General features: G+C 44.4%; 1 protein-coding gene across 8 annotated transcripts in view; it reads left to right on the top strand.

Annotated features, from left to right (window-relative positions):
* Rere (arginine-glutamic acid dipeptide repeats) overlaps positions 1-21175 on the top strand; it is a gene marked incomplete at its 5' end in the record, with an annotated part of 132223 nt that overhangs the window by 69744 nt on the left and 41304 nt on the right. For 7 of the 8 annotated variants that reach the window (XM_008822455.2, XM_017795423.1, XM_017795419.1 and 4 more), the window contains 1 exon segment: positions 613-693. In XM_008822455.2, the coding sequence (XP_008820677.2) occupies positions 613-693 (81 nt within the window). 8 annotated transcript variants of the gene reach the window in all.

The raw sequence follows: 21175 nt of genomic DNA, 5'->3' as shown, positions 1-21175 counted from the left end.
TGGAGCCGCGAGTGACAGCGCGGCCTGGCTTACCTGTGGCCCCGATCGGTCGGAGCCCCGAGGTGGGGCGCGCGGAGACTGGGGCGCCGGGAAAGTGCGGCAGGGCGGGGGCCGCGCGGCGGCGGAGAGGGCCGGGGTCTTTATGTGGAGTGCTCCGGAGGCGGGGCGGCCGAGGGCTTCGCGGCGGTGCCCGGCGGGTGGATCCGGGCCGGGGATGGCCTTTCGGCCCGCGCTGCCCCTAGGGGAAGAGGGGCCGGGCCGCCGCGTTCCGGGAGAAGCAGTGGTGCTGTTTTATTGGAACGCGGGGAGTGTTTGTTGTTTGCACCTTCGGGGACGGACTCGGTGGTGTCGGGGGGACCGGCTCAGCGTCGAACACGGGTGTCCTTCTCCCGAGCGCGCTGCGCTGGTCGGGGCTCCGAAGGCCAGGGGCCTCGGTGCCGCAGGTCCCAGCCTGCAGCTGAAATCCCCCGGCCCAGCCCGTGCTCCCTACGCAGACTTCTGTGGGTGGTGTTCTGCTGATGGCAGATAGCTTTGCTTTGCTGACATCCTGTTTTGGTTTTGGTTTTTACATCCCATTTGGTTTTTTGTTTTGTTTTTTTTTTTTTGTCACAGAAACGCTTCGTTAAAGGACTCAGGCAATACGGCAAGAACTTCTTCAGAATTAGAAAAGAGCTGCTTCCCAATAAGGAAACGGTGAGTACAATCGGACTTTATGTAACTTGATTTTTTCCTCTGGCTCCTGCTGCTTCTCCGCATCTGATCTTACGAAATGGTTTCCTTCAACCCCGCTCTGTGCCAGACTCAGGCTGGCCTCTAGAATCCTGTTCGCGCTGCTTCCTTTACTCCACTCAGCTGGTGATTTCAGCTGGTGGAGTGACACACTGCTTATCCCCCTGGGATCATGTGGTAAAGAGAAACAGGAAGGTCTTGGGGGAACAGTTAGCTGGGGAAGGGACAGTTGGAGAGTTAACATCTAATTTTAAATCCAATGCCTGAAACAGGAAATGTCATTTTATGGCTAGTTTGGATTTGGTAATTGTCAAAGTCATCAACCAGGCCAGAGGATAGAATTAAGAGGTTTTGGTTTACTGAGCTTCGAAATCTGGATTTTTTCCCCCCAATTCTTTAGTGTTTTGTGCTTTAGAAGAATACTTTAAGTCTTTAATATTCCAACGGCACATGTTTGTTTTCAATGAACAAGGATTTTTCTTGGTCGTTTAAGTGGAGCTTTGAAAAATTCCTTTGATATCAAAAGCTGAGGGTCAAATGCTGAGAAATGCTTCTGATAAACTTGGTGGGAGGGTTTTCTGAGGAGACTTCCCTGTGGTTTCCGGAAGTTGCTGCTGAAAGGGTGCAGTCTCATTTACCTATGATTGCCTGCCTACTAGAGGTGGGGGAGGAAGATGGGGAAGACCACCCACCTCACCCTGCTTGAGGCTTTCTGCTTGACCCTGTAACCGGAAGTACTCCTTAGACCTGCGAGAAGGGTTGTGATATTTAATCTGCCTACACTTTGGGTTGGTTTTTAGGAAGTGGCAAACTATTAATCATAAAAGTGGGGACGGGGTTTTGTTGGTTTGGTATTTTGTTTTCTTGTTGGGACTTAATGATTTCCTCTTTTTGTTCTTTTTCTCTTTTTAAAAAAGAGGATGGACTGTTTCTAGACACTTAAACGGTACTTCTAGGGTCCTGATAGTGGGTTACGGAGGGAGAAAGGTTCTGGGATCCCAAATGCAGCCTAGTATAAATTGATGACTCCAGTCAATGGCAGTTAGATTAAAATGGAATCATTTATTGTGCTGAAATGGGCCACTGGGAATGCGTTAGAAAAATAAAACTTTGTGAAACCAGTGTATTTTTCTTGCCCTTTCCAGAGCAGGTTTTAAAAAGGCATGTAACAGTGAAGGCATGTTCTCCTGAAGTTTGTTACATACTTTTAAACTTAAAATGTTTGGCTGAAGCCTTGAGTTGGAAGCTTTGTTCTAGCTAAGGGAAGAAATACCAGTGAGTAGGTGTGTCCTGAAGTTGTGATCACCTGGTTGCAGCCTTTTAGCTCTGGCTTTCCCCTGCTTCTCATTGCTGTGTTGAGATTTTCTGTCTTTTACCTGCTAAACTGTAAAGTATAAAGAACTAGATGCAAGAAATCTTTTGACAACAATTTTATCTTGATGTCTTCAAAATCAAACAGTAGTACAATTAAGCATTAAATGAAAATCCTAGTTGTGTGGGAGGTAGGTACTGGAGATCCCTGCATTCCCTCTGGGGAGAGGAATCTTATGCATGCTAGGCAATCAAAGTTCTCTGTCCACTTTAATTTTATTTAACATTTTATTTCCTTAGTAACATCAGACCTGAACTTTAACCTAGGAAAAGGTGTCTCTCTTCTGTTTTCCTAATTAGAAAGTCAATTTCTTCTAATCTGTGCTCTTCCAAGCTGTCCCTTCTTATCATAGGATCTGACCTAGTGGACAGCCTTTCTCCCGGATGCCCAGCCCTGGGAGGTGGCTTTCTGGTTGTCATGCCTGGTACCTCTTTCTTGAGACAGTTCACTCATGGCTTTACCTTCTCCTCTGGCACATTCCCTCCCTGTTTACAGCCTCTTCAAGTCACATGGGCACTGTCACTGGAGTAAAACAGAGTGGTTTGCAACAGTGGATGCTGAGCATTCCAGGGTCATCTTGCTCTTCTTTGATTGAATAGGAGAGTTTAGTAGTAGGTAAATCTGTAAGTATTCTAATCAGCCGAGAGAGAGATCCTCACCTTGTATTTTCCTTAGCTGCCAACAAGGCCAAGCTGATCATTACAGGGTGGGGAGGTGGGGCAGGGGAGGGGACAGAGGGTATTTTTCTTTTTTGCTGCTGAAGATGAGAAATTTTGCAGGTACCAACCAAAGTTTGTGGTTCAGAGCTTCCTGATAAGAAATCCTGTGGTCATGAACCTTTTTATACAAAATCCCTGTAATCTAGATACTTTTCCACCTTCTCTATCAGATTGTTAACTTATTTCTTTGCTATTCTCAAATGACTTGAAACTTAAGAAGGGCATTAACATCCAAAAGAGCATGCCTGGTTGGACATAGGAGCAAGGGTCAGCAGACCTGCTTTCTATTCTTGGTCTTGCCAGTAACTATAACATTTGATCTCTTCTAACCACTGTCTGCGTAGCCATACTGTGGGAAGTTCAGGTCATAGTCTGACCAGTACTGTGAAGGTACGGTCTCTAAAATGGTGGTTCTTGGCATGAGAATTGATGTGTGCTCCCAGCCTTACCAAAAGGTCAGGGTGTGTTAGCTGTACTGGAGCAAAGTAATGGTTTCTGCCCCTGTTGCTCACCTGCTGTGGGCCTCAGGCAGGTTATTTAACTTTCTGAAATGGGGTAATAACTCCTAGCCCTTAGAATGGTTTGGGGGATTTAAATGAGATAATATCTGTATACTCTGTTATTGAAAAGTATGCCCCCTCCTCCCCCATCAAATCCAGGACCTCTGACATGCTCGACAAATGCTTTATTACTGAGCTACATTCCACCCCTCACCCTCAGCCCAGGGCTGTTCTGTGGTGGAACCTCAATCTTACCTGTTCTCTCTTACTGGAAGTACTGGGAAGGGCAGAGCAGTGCCTGGGTGGGAACAAGCCTTTACCTCTGTGGGACCCCTTTCCTCCCGGTTTATTCCAGACCCTACTCAGCTTTCCTAGCTCTTTAGGTTTGGGGTGTTTATTATACAAGGCGTTAAGTCTGGCTTTTCTCTGAACGCTGCTGCCCACTGAAGTGGGAATAGTGGCTGTGATTACAGAAAACCAACTGTTTATAGAGGTTCAGTTGAATGGATATTACATGTTAACCTCATGGTACCCAAGAGAGTAACTACAAGTCAGATCTTTTTAGTACTGCAGTTGTGCAGATAACTCTTTCTTCCTTGTTCCATAGCTGTTTGCCTCTTTAATATATTTATAAAATGTATAATTAATAGGTAAAATATGACCAGACTCAACAGAGCATCTGAGATTGGCATTGGTTACCTATTGTTGCTCTCTAAGGCTGTTGTTTGTTTTAAACCACATTGGATTTGAGTGTTCATACGTTATGTGACTCTTGTCAAGCTCTTTAGAAGACAGTGGGAACCAGCCCCTTCTGCCAAAGGCAAGGTCCCACTCCAGGCTGGCCTGGAGCTACTGCCCTTCAGACCAGGCCTCTTGATTGTGGTGGTTTTGTTGTTATTGTTGTTTGGTTTTGTTTGTTTGTTTGTTTTTGGCCTTTTTGAGACAGGGTCTCCCTGTAGCCCAGCTGGCCTTGAACTCAGAGATCCACCAGCCTTTGCCTCCTGAGTGCTGGGATTAAAGGCATGCGCCACCATGCCTGACTTGTTTTGGGGTTTTTTGTTTCTTTTTTGAAACAGGGCTTGGAACAGGCTATGTAGACCAGGCTGGCCTCAATTTTAGAGAGATCTGCCTGCCTCTGCCTCCCAGTTGCTGGAATTAAAGATGGGTACCACCACACCCAGCTCTTGATTCTGTTTTGAGTGCTGCCACCTTATTGCTGGGTAAAAGAATTATATGGCCTTTGACTTTTGATGTTAAAGTACCTGGAAAAAAAAATGGCCAAATTGAGTCAAATCTTAATTACCTTCGGGGAGCACATCTTATGACTAGGATAGAACCATGAGATTTCAAAATAATTTTTATTTTTTGACATTCATTGCCATTTCCTACAAAATCATGAGTTGATGGCGCAAGCCATGGTGGCATAGATCCTCTTCACTCGGAGGACGGTGTTATTCCAATGGAAGGTCGGCACCTAGGTACTTGTGCATTGAAGCCTTTGTGTACAGCTCTGTCTAGCGCTCCCACGTTGGAGTGTGGATGGAGCAGTGACCTGGCTATTCTTGTCACAGACACAGTGAAGATGAGCAAGAAGACACTTGATCTGCCCCAGCTCTCTGGGGAAGAGGTACCCTGGAGTTGTGGCCTCTCAGGAGAGGGAAGGTGCAGGCACATGTTCTCTGCCTTTCTCTTTTCTTCAGCCTCAGTTTGGGGCAATTAGCACACTAAAGATTACGTAAAACGGCTGGTGGTATGTTAATATGACCAGAGCTCTACCACAGCCATACCCCAGCCCGAGAAGCAGAAAATTATAAAACATGTCCATTAGGGACCTGACCTGGTGCAGAGGAAGTTGTGTAAGCTGATGCAGGAGAACTTGGGTTAGAATTATACCCTGTAGATTTTGGGGTTTTTATTTATTTATTTATTTATTTATTTATTTATTTATTAATTATTTATTTATTTATTTATTTATTGGTCTTTTTGAGACAGTGTCTCCCTGTAGCCCCAGCTGCCTTGAACTCACAGGGATCCACCTGCCTCTGCCTCCCGAGTGCTGGGATTAAAGGTGTGCACCACCATACCTGGCTTTAATTTTATTTTTCTTATGTGTATAAGTGGTTTGTCAGCATGCATGTACACATGCACCCATGATTGCAATGCCTGCAGAGGTCAGTAGAGGGCATCAGATCCCCCTGGAACTGAAGTTATAGATGGTTGTTAGGCACCATGTGGGTGCTGGGAATTGAACCCACAACTGTAGCCAGTGCTCTTAATCACTGAGCCATCTCTCTCTAGCCCAACTCCGGGGTGATTTCGATCTACCCTCAAAGAGTGAGTAGGTAGGAAAAATGAATTCTTGGGGGTTTTTTTGTTTGCTTTTGTCTTTTTGAGACAGGATCTCCCTGTAGCCCCAGGTGGTCTGGAACTCACTGTGTACTCCAGGCTGGCTGGCCTTGAACTTACAGATCCACCTATCTCAGCCTCCAGAGTGCTGGGATTAAAGGCATGTACCACCACACCACACCTACACTTGCTGTGTAGATAAGGCTGGCCTTGAACTCACAGAGATCTGCCTGCCTCTGGCTTGGATTAAAGGCATGTGCCACCACTCCCTGGCATGAATGCAGGCTTTTAAGAAAAGGGAAAGCAGTTAAGCTCAGCTCTCGAGCAGACAGAGGGAGAGGCCACAGTGTGACTCACAGAAAACAGGGAGTTGTAAATACACAGGAGAATGAAAGCCTGCCTTTATTTGTGCATTTCTGTGTTCAGAAGGTGCTGCCTAATGAGGGGACAGCTAGTTTTTGAAAATTCTTGTGATGAGAAGAGTTTGGGAAATTTAAAATTTTAATTTGAGCACTGGAGAGATGACTCAGCACTTAAGAACACTTGCTGTTCTAGAGGACCCAGGTTTGATTCCAAGCACCCATATGGCAGCTAACAACTGTCTGTAATTCCAGTTCCAGAGGATCCGACGCCCTCTTCTGACACCTTCAGGAAATACACTCATAACACATAAAATAAAAATAATAAAACTTTTGAGACAGGGTCTCCCTGTAGCCCCAGCTGTCCTGGAACTCACTATGTAGACCAGGCTGGCCTTGAACTTACAGAGATCTGCCTGCCTCTGCCTCCCAGTGCTGGGATTAAAGGCGTGTGCCACCACACCTGGCTTAAATAAAATATTTTAAAAAAATAAAATTTTAATTTGGTAGATAACGTGAAAATCAGCCACCATTGTTAACTGCCTTTCTTGTAGAATTCTGTTGAAATAAATGTAACTGCGTGTCGTTTCTGTTCTTGGGCAGAATGTCATTTGCATGTTCTGTCAGCTGTAAGAATGAGTAATCAAGATTCTGTTAATATCAAGAAGTTAAAAATGACTCTAGCATTTAATATGAGCTTTTTGCATGAAGTTTTATTTCATTCAGATTATAACCCTAGATAAGGAATGTAAGGAAGTATGGACTTGGGGTTAAAGCCTTTGAGAACAGGCAGCTCTTTTCACCTTGTCCTAGTGCACATACTGTGCAGTGGAGCTCCTCAGGTTGTTAGAACCACTGCCAAGGAGCTCCTAGGCCCCCTTTTCCATACTTCTTGAGGCAAAAATCTTCATTTTTAAAGATTAAAATGGTGATTTGAGTGATTCACATGTTGAATAAAATTTCAGAAACCGATGGGTGTGGTGGCGCATGCCTTTAATCCCAGCACTTGGAAGGCAGAGGCAAGCGGATCTCTGTGAGTTCAAGGCCAGCCTGGTCTTGATGTGTGAATGTAAACCATATAGTTACCAGGTGGATCCATGATTGCTGCGGATCCAACCATCTTCTTTGCTGATTGTTTTTGTCTGCTGATTGTGCTGTGTTGTATAACTTACACTGAGTGCATTACATACGCAATTAAAAACGGTAACTGGGCCAGGCATGTCTCAGCACTTGGGAGGCAGAGGCAGGCGGATCTCTGTGAGTTCAAGGCAGCCTGGTCTATATAGTGAGTTCCAGGACATTTGGGGCTACAGGGAGACCCTGTCTCAAAAAGACCAAAAAAAATTTTTTTCAGAAACCCTCCTGCTTACAGTGATACAGATCTCAGAATCCCAAGCTTGCTTGCACTTTTGTTTGGTGTATCAGATTTCGTTTTGTTTTGTTTGTTTGTGAGACAGGATCTATATATAGACCACCCCAGGAATTTCAGAGATCCACCTGCCTCTGCCTCCTGAGTGCTGGTATTAAAGGCATGCACCGCCGTGCCTGGCTTGCACATTTATTCTTAAAAATAATGTCCTAATTAAACTGGAAAACTGCTACTGTTGGGGCTTGATTTTAGTTTTATTAATCTATTTTTATTATTTGTTTTTATTTTATGTACATAAGTATTTTACATGCATGTATGTAAGTGCACCACCTATGTGTGCATGCCTGTAGAAGTCAGAAAAGGGCATCACATACCCTGTAACTGGAGTTAGGGATGATTAATAGCTACCATGTGGGTGCTTGGAATTGAACCTGGGTCCTCTGCAAGAGCAGCCAGTGCTCTTAACCTCTGAGCCATCTCTCTAACCCATATCCTTTGGTTTTTGAGATAAGGTCTCACTATGTAGCCCTTGCTGGCCCAGAACTTGCTATGTAGACCAGACTAGCTTCCCACTCAAAAAAATCTGCCCCCTAGGTGTGGTGGCGCACGCCTTTAATCCCAGCACTTGGAAGGCAGAGGCAGGCAGATCTTTGTGAGTTCAAGGCCAGCCTGGTCTACATAGTGAGTTCCAGGACAGCTGGGGGTACAAGGAGACCCTGTCTCAAAAAAATAAATAAATAAAAAATTTCAATTATAGAATTTATTATGTGCATGTGTTGCCTGTGTTAGTTTTTGTACACCATGTGTGTACAGGTGCTTACAGAGGTCCCCTGCAACTGTAATTACAAGTGTTTGTGAGCCACCTGATGTGGATACTGGGACCTGAACCCAGGTTCTCTCCATGGACAGTAAGGACTCTTAACTACTGAACCATCTCTCCAGTCTCAATTCTTAATACAGCTTTATTTCCTTACGTCTCCCACTCCCTTCTTTTTCTTTTTCTTAGAAATGCAACTATGGGTCTGGAGAGAGATGGCTCAGCACTTCTGAGCTCTTTCCTACTCTTCCAGAGACCTAGTTTTGGTTTCCAGCACCCATGTCTGGCAGTTCCCAATCACCTGTAACTCCAGTTCCAAACTAGAGACTGGCGCTAGGCATGATGAAGTACACCTTTAATCCCAGAGCCAGGCGCAGCTCTGTGCATAAGGCCAGCCTCTGGGTTCCAAGCCAGTCAGGACTACATAATGAGACCCTGTCTCAAAAACAAAAGAAAACAAAGAAGAGGGGAAGGTTGGAGAGATGGCTTAGTGATTCAGAGCACTAACTGTTCTTGCAGAGGACCCAGGTTCAGTTCCCAGCACCGGTAAGGCAGCTAAAAACTATCTGTAACTGCAGTTCCAGGGGATCTGACACACTCTTCTGGCCTCTGCAGGCATTGTATGCACAAGGTGCACTTAAGTACATGCAGGCAAATCATTCATAAAATAAAAACAAAATTTTATTTAAACCTTAGAAAAAGAAGGGGCTGGAGAGATGGGTTAGAGGTTAAGAGCATTGTATGCTCTTGCAGAGGACCCGGGTTCTTGGGTTCCAGGCCCAACACCCACATGGTGGCTGAGAACTGTCCACAGCTCCAGTTTCAAATGATCTGAAGCCCTCTTCTGACTTCCGTGGATCTTGCGCAACATGGGTGGACCTACCTGTATACCGGCAGTAACACTTATACATACAAAATAAAAATAGTATGTAAAATGTTAAAAAAAAAAAAGAAACAGTTGTAACTCCCATCTTACATAAAAATTCTTATCCTCAATAGCTTGTGGCCTGCAGTGGTAATATGTAAGACATCTAGGCTGGACTCTGAGCTCTCTAACATTCTTTTTATTTGAAAGGTTGGTGCTTGCTTACTGATAAGGAGTTTGTATATTCTTTGTTTTGTTTTGTTTTGTTTTGTTGGAGAGATAGGGTCTCATCATATAGCCCTGGCTGGCCTGGAACTTACTATATAGACAGACTGGCCTCAAACTCAGTGATTTCCCCCTACTTCTGGAGTGCTGGGGTTAAAAGCAGGTACCCCAACAACTGGCTAAAGTTTACATATTCTTTACTACTGCATTATTTTCAAGTGATGTTTTACTTTACCAGCTCCCCTAATAGGAAGAAACTAAGTACTTTGAGGGATTAGTAAAGCGGTTAAAAGGAGAGAAGTGTGTGTGTGCGCCATACTGTTTCTTGTGATAACTTACCTTGTGTAGATACTAACTGGAATTTTCCATTCAAGGCACTGCATTTTGGCAGCAAAGTATACTATGATCCTGTGCTGAGGGTTTATTTCCATTAAATGCAGCCAAAACTCCAACCTGTCAGTACTCTGTATGTTTGTGTTTTTGTTGTGTTTGAGACAAGGTCTCTTTATGTAGCCCAGATTGATTTCAAAGTTGCATCTTCCTGCCTTAGCCTACCAGAGTGCTGGGATTACAGAATTGCTCCACCATGCCTAGCCTTTGAATGTAACAAATTTGATGGTCTAAATTGTAATAGTTTAACTGTGCAGTACTCCAGAGTTTTTTGTTTTTTCCATGTTCTTTCCTTTCTTGAGACAGGGTTTCCTAACTTTGTAGCACAGCTGACCTTGAACTGGAGCTCCTTCTCCACTGCCTTTGAAATACCGGGGTTGCAGGTGTACTCACCACGCCAGCTGGTCCAGTTTTAACATAATCTAAGAAAGAGTGCCTGACTCCCTGTGTAACTGAAACAACTATGGAATTCCCATGGTAGTTAGAGCCAATGCTGGAAAGAAAAGACATTTTTTAAAAAATTGTGAGTTTTTGCCAGGTGTGTGGTACACACCTTTAATCCTAGCACTCAGAGATAGATGCAGGGGGAATCTCAGAGTTTCCTGCCAGCCTGGTCTATTTGGGAAGTTCTAGACCAGCCAGGGCTACACAGTGAAATTCTGTTTCAAACAAACAAAAACTGTGACTTTTTAAACTAAAGGCCTTGACATTTGCTGTTTTCAGTGTGTCTTGGGCTTGCCCTTGGCTTATCCTACATACGGGAATTAATTCAAATGGCACAAGGGCTTTAATTTTACACGATGCATTATTTGTAGAAACTGTATTTAAAACCAAGAATGCTTTGAACTTTAAAAACATTTTTTTCTTGCAGATATTTGTGTATGTGTGCATGCTACGGTGCATGCATGGAGGTCAGAGGACAGCTTGCAGGAGTCAGTTCTCTCTACCATGTCAGTTCTGAGAATTGAACTAGGATCTTTTTTCTTTTTAATATTTTATGTGTAAGATTGTATTGCCTACATGTGTGTAAGTTCACCCGTGTTGTGCAATGCCCACAGAGGTCAGAAGAGGGTGTCGGATTCTGGAACTGGAGTAACAGATGGTTGTCAGTTGCGTGTAGGTGCTGGGAATCAAACCTGGGTCCTCTAGAACAGCAAGCAGTCAGTGCTCTTAACCACTGAGCCATCTCGCCAGCCCCAAACTCAGGAGCTTACTTAGCTGGATGACTTTCACCTGGGGAGATTTAGGACTTTTAAGATCTACAGTTTTATTAGCTGGCAAAACAAATAGAAGGTATAAATGGGTCTTTACTCTTCTGAGACTTACAAGTTTGAAGAACTAAACTTAGGCAGTGAGTTTATCCCAGTTGGCTTATTTTGTTTTGTTTTGGTTCTTTTGAGACATGTCTCCCCTGTAGTCCCAACTAGCCTGGAACTTGCTAAGATTCCCTGCCTCCAGCAGGGAACCCATTCTCCAAAGCCTAGCTTTACAGAGCTGGGGGTGTAGTCTAATATGCTTGAGGCTGTGGATTCAGTCACCAACACTGCTTCTAACTGGGTGGTGCACAACTGTAATCCTAGCACTTGTGAGGTAGAGGCTGTGCTGTGATTCAGATGAGACCCTGTGTGGAAAAGAAGAAAAACCTAGTTTGTGGGTGTTTGGGAAATACACTTTTAAAACACTAGTATTAAAATAAGTTATCCCAGGTCGTGGTGGCGTATGCCTTTAGTCCCAGCACTTGGAAGGTAGAGACAGGCAGCTAGCTCTCTGTGAGTTCAAGGCCAGCCTGGTCTACATAGTGAGTTCCAGGTCACCTGGATCAAAAAAAGACCCCCAAAAAAAGTTTTTAAATTTTTTGAAATTATAGTCCTTAAATAATTGGTTCATTTAATCTTGAGGTTATGCCTGTGATACTTCAGAAATTAGAATAAAAGTAAAGTGCATGATTTGGGGGAAGGTAAAATATTAACCATGGTCTTATTCACATCTGTTTACCAGTGGGAAAGACATTCCTAACCCCCAAAACAAAGACATTCTCTGTCTTATGTCTTGTGTTGCACAGCAGGAGAAACCTTCTGAGATGGGTATGTGGGTGTGTGCAACTGTGCTGCGATTAAAGGTGTGCGCCACTATACCCAGCTCAACTTTATTTTAAGGCCTCTTGATGGCACCTTTAGTGCCCTCACAGTGCCTTAGTGTTTGTTGAAAATGAAATGCGTGAGTGAAGTTAGAGATCTGCCCAACACAGAAATGTAATGATCGAAAACCCCAGTGTTTAAAGGAAATGTTTGCCTCATCTTTGCTTTCTGTGTTGGTTTGCATGTGCAGCTGCCTCTTTTTTTTTGGTCTGTTTTTGAGAGAGGGCCTTCCTGTAGCTCCAAACTGAGCTTGCTGCTATTCCTAAGACCATCTGAAACCTAGACACCCCAGAGTGGACATACACCTTAACTCAAGTGACACAAGGCTAGTGCCACACTGTCCTTCCTCCGCTCTCTATTGTGGGCAATAAATCAGCTCTAATGTTTGCACAGTGTTCTAGATTATTTATAAGTTTGAAACCCATTTGTTTATTTTTCTCAGCAGGTTAATTGGGACAGTCAAGAATAAAATAATTGTGTTTAGCAGTAGAGTAAGCCATTAGCCAATTGAAATAATCATGTGAGTCCACACACACACACAAGAACATTAGTGTGCACATGGAGGTGTGGGCACTGGAGGTGATGTGGGAGTGAGGAGGAGGCTCCCTGCTGTAGATCTGTAGCTCTGAGACTTCTGGCTGTTTATGGGGTTTTTTTTTTTTTTTCCTTTTCAGTCTGTTAGTGAGTCACCATCATATGGTATTTTATTATCTTGAAAACAGTCTCTGGAATGTTTTTATTCTGTGTTTTTGCTGTGTGAGTGGAATGCCTCTGAAGTTGTTTGGAACAATATTAAATGAAGACTTTCTTTGGGGATGCTTTATTTATGTGGTTTTGCCTGCTACTGTTACCTCTTTGTTCCCATGTACAGGAGTTGGGTTTTTGAGTTTGGCAAGAAATGGTGACTTTTATGTGTGTGATTATTTGAGAGGCCTTGGGCAACATACACCAAGTTGCCCTAGCAGTTATTGATTTAGGTGCATACCACCTAAGATCAGACCCTGATCTTCCTTCCCACAAATGTCTATTTTGGAAATGTGCTAGTGGGGTATATTGGATCACATCACATTTTCTGGTTTTAAGTTACCAAGGGAGGGAATCTGGAGCTTGTGGGACAAGAGGAAGAGTTAAACCTAAAGGAACAGACCCAGTGAACCTGTTTGCGTGGTTGAGGTTTTCTTTGTTGTAAGCCATGGTCTCATTGTCGCTCTGGCTTGCCAAGAACTTATATGCAGCCCAGGCTGGCCTTAGGCAATCCTCTTGCTTCTCCTTCATGAGTGGTACCATGTGCCACCATGCCTGGCCTTTGTAAAGTGTGGCTCATTTTACAAAGTGAAGCAGAGAATCAGTGAACTGGTGCAGACTAGAAACATTCTGAAGAGGAAGTAGTGTTAAAAAAAGAAAACGCCAAAGGGGCAGGATTGATGCTCAGAGGTCAAGAGCCTGGGCTGCTCTTGCAGAGGACCCAGGTTTGATTTCTAACACCCACATGATGGCTAACAGGTGACAGTAACTCCAGTTCCAGGGGATCTGATGTCCTCTTCTGGCCTCCACAGGTACTGCATGACACGGGTGCACTTGTATACATACAGGTAAAACAGTCATACACAAAAAACAAAAATTAACTAAAAATACCAAAAACTTTGAATACATTTCTAAAAAGCTAAACTTTTCCATTACATACTTTTTTTTTCTTTTTTGGTCTTTTTGAGACAGGGTCTCTCTGTAGTCCCAGCTGTCCTGGAGCTCACCATGTAGACCAGGCTGGCCTTGAATTCACAGAGGTCCACCTGCCTTCGCCTCCCAAGTGCTGAGATTAAAGGTGTGTGCCACCACAGCCAGCTATATTTCCCAAGTTTTTTGGTCAGAAGTTTCAGCAGGAACATATCTTGAGTTCACCATTTTTAACCCGGCTCTTGTTTTCTCACAATGAGAAAGTTACTCATACTATTGGTCATTGGGACATTGGGACCATTTTGACACCACACACACACACACACACACTCTCTCTCTCTCTCTCTCTCTCTCTCTCTCTCTCTCTCTCTCTCCCTCTCTCTCTCTCTCTCTCTACCTACCTGAGCAGAGGCTTCAGCCCGGTCAGCTTCTTTCCAGAGAGACCATACTTTCAGTACTCGATCTCAGCACCTTGTTGATGCTGATGAATCTTGACCCTAGTCAGTCTTTCAGGCCGCTTGTCCATACTGACAGGCAGAGGGAGTATGTGGCAGTCACCCCACATGCTGCCTTCTCTCTGCTGCTCTTGTTTGAAATCCACTGATGGGGTTGGAACTGGAGTGCCAGAGTGCTCTAGCCTGCCTCACAAACAAATGGGCTCTTCCCAGATCAGTCTCAGACCCTTCCCTGGTGCGGAGGCTGCGCTGCTCCTCCCCTCTTCCTCAGCTGGTTGCTGTCCTGTGCTTGCCCACTCTGAGTAGGTGGCCTAGTGAGAGCGACTTACTCAGCCACAGGTCTTCAGTTTCCTGAGCTGTGCCTGTGCTCAGACTGCTCAGCTGCCCGGCTTGTTTTGAAATAGGAAGTCCTCGCTTCAAGACATGAGTTGTTTGCTCAGGTCTTCACCTGTATGTTGTGCAAGGAAAGCGGGAGAATTCTTTTCTAGTTGTGAGAAAGTGACTTCAAGGAAGGGACGACAAGGACTGGACATCCTGCTTTCCCCTCCCCTCCCTTCCCCTCCCCTCCCCTCCCCTCCCCAACAGCTCAAGGTATCTTAACTTGTTTGGGGGCATCTGAATACATTTGTCTGAATTTTTGTTCACTGGTTTTCTTTCATTACCCCCATACCCTTAGCACATCCTCATCAGCCCACCCCACACTCACAGCAGGAATCCTTTTTATTTATAGCACATAGAACCTTTAAACCAAAAAGTATGTTGCTTATAACAAAACGAATCTCTTCTGCTTTTATTTTGAAAAGTCCTCCCTGTTGTTTAATGTGGAGGATGTTCGTGCTGAAAGCGTGTTCCATGTGGGCACTTGTGCATCCCAGAGGAACTTTTGATTTATTTCCTTCACTCTGCCCTCCTTTCTCTGTGGTTCAGAAACCTTTAATGATCTGTGAAGCTTGGAGACTTCAGTACAAAACAGTAGTGGTTTTAAGAACCCCTCCCACCATATAAAAGGCCTGCTGCTTTCCACATGCTGGGTTTTTGACTCCCTGAAAAGCTGACCTCTCACAAATTTTGGTTGTGCAGCGGGGCATCCTGGGTTGCGGCCTTGATAATGCTTTTGTGAAATATTTTTTCCTCCTTTTCTCCCTCTGTTTGAAAAGTTGTAATGAAAATTCTGGGCTCTTGGCCAGCCTGTGGGATGTGATACAGTAGAAATGTTTCTGGTGCCCTTTGTTACTGCTGGGCTTTGATTAAGTTTGTTTCTCGGAAGCTTAATTTTGGTCCCCCTGGCCCCGCCTGTGCCTCCCTGCTAAGGAGGAGGACCAAGCCAAGGTTAAGCATGTTGTTGTGCAAGTTGCCGCAGCCTAGTGGACTCACTGTGCCAAGCTGGTTGGTAGAGGGAACAAGGAGAAGCGTTTTCTCTGCACGTTTGTTTTTCCTCACAAGGCTGCCTTGTGCTTTCACACAGGAGGAAAGCTGTGTGTGTGTGTGTGTGTGTGTGTGTGTGTGTGTGTGTGTGTGCGCTGTTCCCTCCCTTTGCTTCTGCTCCAGGTGTCCCGGGAAACCACCGCACAACGTGCTGTTTTTGTTTCTTTTTTAAACTGAGAAAAAGAAATCCGGCTCCGTAATCCAGGCTAGCTTCTTTACTCTCCCTCTTCCTGCCTCTGAGTGCTGGGGTTACTGCTGTGGGCCTCCGTACTTGACTGTAAAACTTGAGATTTTGTTAGTCAAGTTTAATATTGTGGTGGACAACCTCTTTGGGACTCTGCCAGGTGGAGGGAGGAGGCTTCCAGAGCACGGTGAGCAAACAGTGGTGCTCCTTCGGTCTCCCTGTGCTTCTCCATTTCAAAAGAAAGGTGGTTACAGCTTTAGAATGTTGGGGTGTTTGTTTTCTTTTTGTCTTTTTGAGACAGGGTCTCTCTGCACCCCCAGCTGTCCTGGAACTTACTATGTAGACCAGGCTGGCCTCAAACTCACAAAGATCCACTTGCCTCTGCCTCCCAAGTCCTGGGACTAAAGGCATCCATCACCACGCCCAGCCTAGAATGTTTTTTAAAAATACTGCTTTGACCTCGTATTTATAGCTCTTTTTATCCTAGCACCTGAGAGCTTTACAGAAAGCTTTTCATAGTCTCCCCAACACCCTGTGTACCTGGACAGTGTTGGTATTACCGCACATGTGAAGAGACCAAGATACCATGCTGCATGGGCCCATCAAGTTGAGGGTGACCTCACAGGTGGTCCCTCACCCCCACGCCCCCCAGAGCCTCTGGTGAATGCAGTGTTTACTTTCCATGGAAGGAAAGTGGGATTTTGCTGTCATAAAAATTCCTTATTCACAGTCGGATTCCTTGGCCAGCTCACAATGATGAAGCACAGTGTATATGATCCCTTTGTCATAGTGCTTTGGAGATGCCGACTTGGAAGTTAGCAGAGGGCACTGTAATCAAAATTTGATTGATTCATGGCTCAGAGTCTCAGTCTCTTTCTCTTGTGAGAAAAGTTGCCCTGCTTCTTCTGGGCCAGGCCCTGAGAGTCTCACAGTTGGGTCACATAAAAGGCAGGTCTGTAATGACCAGCACAGCCTCATCATTCCTGGAGTCTGTGTAAAAATGCAAATCACCAAACCAATTGGGCACCAAAAGAACCCTATGGCCAAGTGTTCCTCAGGGTGACTGGCCCACCCCACTCTCTGCAGGCAGTTCTGGCTGACTCCCCTTCTATGTGCCTTAGCTTCCTGTTCCAGTCAGTGACTCTAGCTGGCTGTTTTGATGATAGAGATTTTTGAGATGTAAATGTGCAGATTTTAATTTGTGGCATTGATGGGGCTTTGGAAGATACCCATAGCATATTTTTTTTCTTGTTTGTTTTTGACTAGTTCTCCCAAAAACCTATGTGAATTCTGATTCTTGTCTGAACTAAAATTTTGTTTTAAATTTATACGTGTAGGCAGGACCTCTTGGTTTTTAAAGACCATTTTGGCTAAGTGGGGGAAACTGTCAGACTGCTCTGCTGCTCAACATTTCTTTTTTCACACATATAAACATCTTCGTAGATGTACTACAGTAATTTCAAAATGTGTGGCTAAGCTAGGTATGATCCTATGTTTAAAAGATTTTAATTCAAAATAATTTTAGGCTTTTTTTCACCTGTTGTGGGTAGGGGATGTGGATGGAGGGGAAGGTTTTCCACCAGAACCATCTGACAGCTGACCCCTGTTGCCCTCCATTTTTTAAAAAAAAAATGTTTTAAGCCGGGTGCACACCTTTAATCCCAACACTCGGGAGTCAGAGGCAGGCGGATCTCTGTGAGATCGAGGCCAGCCTGGTCTCCATTAGTGAATCCAGGCCAGCTGCGGTTACAGGGAGACCTTGTCTCTCTCTCTGTCTCTGTCTCTGTCTCTCTCTCTCTATATATATATATGTATGTGTGTGTGTGTGTGTGTGTGTGTGTTTGTTTTTTATGTGTATGAGTGTATTGCCTGCATGTATGTGAGTGCACCCGTGTCGTGCAGTGCCATGTAGGTCAGAAAAGGGCGACCCTGAAACTGGAGTTAAGGATGGTTCGTAACTGCCATGTGGGTGCTGGGAATCGAACCCAGGTCCTCTGCAAGAGCAGTCAGTGCTCTTAACTGCTGAGCCATCTCTCCAGCCCCCTGCCTTCCATTTTAAAAAAGACTCATTCATTTATTTTGTATATGTGTAAGTGCATGCCGAGGTGACCATGTGGAAGTCAGAAGACAACTTTCAGGAATTGGTTCTTTCCTTCCATCAAGTGGGTTCTGGGACTGCCAGCCAGTGCCTTTACCTGTTGGACCATCTTGCTGTCCCCCTTGTTGCCCTTTTGTCCCTAACACTAGAATAGACAGTTTTTGCTTCATTTGTGTATGTTTGCTAGGCAGGTGCCCTGCACCAAGCTAGATCTTCAGTTCTCTGCTTTGTTTTTTGCTAAATAGTAATTACTGCCTGCTCTTTTTGAGTGTATTGCCTGTATGCATTTAAGTGCACCTGTGTTGTGCAGTGCCCATGGAGGCCAAAAGAGGGTGTCAGATCCCCTGGAACTAGAGCTACAGGCAGTTGTTATATGGGTGATGGGAATTGAACTCAAGTCTTCCACAAGAGCAGCCTGTGCTCTTAACCACTGAGCCATCTCTCTAGCCCCTAAAACATTTTCTTTTTTTGGTCTTTTTGAGACAGGGTCTCCCTGTAGTCCCAGCTGGCCTGGAACTCGATGTGTAGACCAGGCTCGAACTCACAGAGATCCACCTGCCTCTGCCTCCTAATTCCACAGCAGGACCCTGTCTCAAAAAAAAAAAAAAAAAAAAAAAAAAGGTTATAGCTGGGACTGGAGAGATAGTTCAGAGGTTAGGAGCATTTGCTCACCAGCACCTACATGATGGCTCATAATTGTCTGTGACTATAATTCCATGAGATTGACTACTTCCATTGACCTCTGGGCACTGCACACACATGGCATACATACATACATACATACATACATACATACATACATACATACTCACTCATAAAAATAAAAGTTGCCAGGCATGGTAGCGCATGTTTTTAATCCCAGCACTTGGGTGGCATAGGCAAGCTGATCTCTCCGTTTGCAGCCAACCAGGGGCATAGCAAGTTCCAGGTCAGCCAGGGCTACATAATGAGACCCTGTCTCAGAAAGCCGAAACAAAAGTTGTCAGCATCATTTTTTTTTTCAATTGTTGCTACTTTTTTTTTTTTTAATCTGTTGTGTTTTGCCTTCATGTATATAATTGCACTATGTGCATGCAATGCCTGCAGAGGCCAGAGAGTACATTGGCTCCCCTAGAACTGGAGTTATTGACAGTTAATTAGCTGCCACATGGGTAGTGGGAACTGAACCCAAGTCCTCTTCAAGAATAGACAGTACTCTTTTTTTTAATTTCCCCATATTTTATTATTTTTATTTTATGTGTATGTGTGTATTGCCTGCGTGTAGGTAAGTGTACCCGTGTCATGCAATGCCTGCAGAGGACAGAAGAGGCTGTCAGATCCCCTGGAACTGGAGTTACGGACAGTTGTTAGCTGCCATGTGGGTGCTGGAATTCGAACTCTGGTCTTCTGCAAAAACAAGCAGTGTTCTTAACCATTGAGCCATCTCTCCAGCCCCATGGATAGACAGTACTCAAACTACTGAGCCATCTTTCTAGCCCATCAGCATCACTCCTACCAAATGGTATTAGCTACAAGGTCACTGGCACATTCACATTCAAGGAAGGTTTTTTTGTTTTTTGATTTTTTTTTAATTCCCATCTTTTTTATTCCATCTTTTATTTTTCTATTACATTTAACATTTGTATTTTGTGGGGCTGGAAAGATGGCTGAGCTTCCAGTACTCTTTCAGAGGACGCGAGTTCAGTTTCCAACACCTACAATTAGGTGACTAATAACCTCCTGTAACTCCAGCTCCAGGGGATCCAATGCCTCTGGCATCCACAGGCGCTGTACAGATACACATACAGATAATTTAAAATGAAATCTTTTTTTAAGAATTTATTTTGTGTTTGTTATGTGTGCGGGTATACATGTGTGGGTAATACATGTGCTGTGGAGTTGGCTCCTTCCACCATGTGGGTCATAGGGACTGAATTTAGGTCTTTAGACTTGGTGGCAGGTTCCTTTACCTGCTGAGTTGTCTTGTTGGCTTGCTCTCTCTCTCTTTCTCTCTTTTAATATTCATTCATTTGAATGTGTCTGTCTATGTGAGTGTATGCTGACATGTATGTGTAGAGAGAGGCCAGAAAAGATGCTAATGCTGTCTGTTGTTCCCCTTTCGAAGCAGAGTCTCACATTTTCTCAACTAGGCTGTAAGCCAGCAAGCTCCAGTGATCCTACTGTACCCAACTAAGAGCTGGGGCCATGGGTGTTTACAGAATGCCTGGCTTGTCACATGGTTGCTGGGATTCCAAGCTCTGGTCCTCATGATTATACATACAGCAAGTCCTCTTAACCACTGATGACAGCAACCTCAGGAAGGAGGAGTTTGTTTGAGCTCACAGTTCAAGGGTACAGTCCTTTGCGTCTGGGAAGTGACAGTGCCGGGAACTTGAGGTGGCAGTCACACTGTCTCCACAAGCAGGAAGCAGAGACATGAGTGCTAGTACTCAGCTGACTTTCTCTTTTTACTTAGTCCTGGACTCCAGCCCATGGGATGGTGCTCTCCATAGTTAAAATGGGCCTTCCACCTAACTTAACATAAGCTGGGTAATCTTTCACAGGCATGCCCAGAGACTTTTCTCCCACGTGGTTCTAGATTTAAGTTGATAATCAGTATAAACCATCACAATCTTGAACTCTTGATCCTCCTTCCTTCACTTCCCAAGTGTTGGGATTACAAACACGTGCTACCACGCTCAGCTAGGAGAATAATTTGCTACGTATTATGCACTAAAACATGGTTAGTTCTCTAGTTGCATAAATTACAATGTTCTTTGAATGATGATTTATACTAGGAATAGTAGGGCCTTAATCTGAAAAAGAGTAACTGCCCCAAACACTTACCTCCTAGTTAGAAGTAAAGCTCTTAAAATTAAAAGTACCTAAGCTAAGGAGCAAAGTACGCACACCCACTCTGATTGCATCCAGTTCTACATAACCCTAGTTGAGCAAAGAATATGTGCGCATCTGTGTATGCATGTGTGGGTATGTGATACAAAGGATGGAAAGAAAGAGGAATTTATGACTCATGATCTATTTAACTGTATAGAAAACCCAGAGACTATTAGCAAAAGTAAGAATATGTGGAAAATTACTATGGTTGAAACATTGAAAATGAGTGGTGTTTCTGTGGACATAGGATAACCAAATAGAAAACACAAGAGATTTAAAATGTTGTCTACAGTGGCAATAGAAAGTATTAAAGATTTCTTGCAGCATGAGAAATAATGTGTAAGGCCTTTATTTAAAAGCAATAAAAAGCCTTGAGTGTGGTGGTGCACACCTTAATTGCATCAGAGGCAGGTAGGTCTCTGAGTTCCAGGCTAGCCAGTACTACATAGTGAGACCCTTGCCCCCTTCCCCAAAAAGCTATTAGAACATAAATACCTTTTTTTTTTTTGAGACAGGGTCTCCCTGTAGTTCCACCTGGCCTGGAACTCACTATGTAGACCAGGCTGACCTTGAACTCACAGAAATCCACCTGCCTCTGCCTCCCAAGTGCTGGGATTAAAGGTGTGCACCACCATG

Source organism: Nannospalax galili, unplaced genomic scaffold (genome assembly GCF_000622305.1).
Source record: "Nannospalax galili isolate Female #2095 unplaced genomic scaffold, S.galili_v1.0 scaffold1488, whole genome shotgun sequence".
Classification (NCBI taxonomy): Eukaryota; Metazoa; Chordata; class Mammalia; order Rodentia; family Spalacidae; genus Nannospalax; species Nannospalax galili.
Note: the sequence above shows the minus strand (reverse complement) of the source record. Positions and strands in the feature narration are given on the sequence as shown.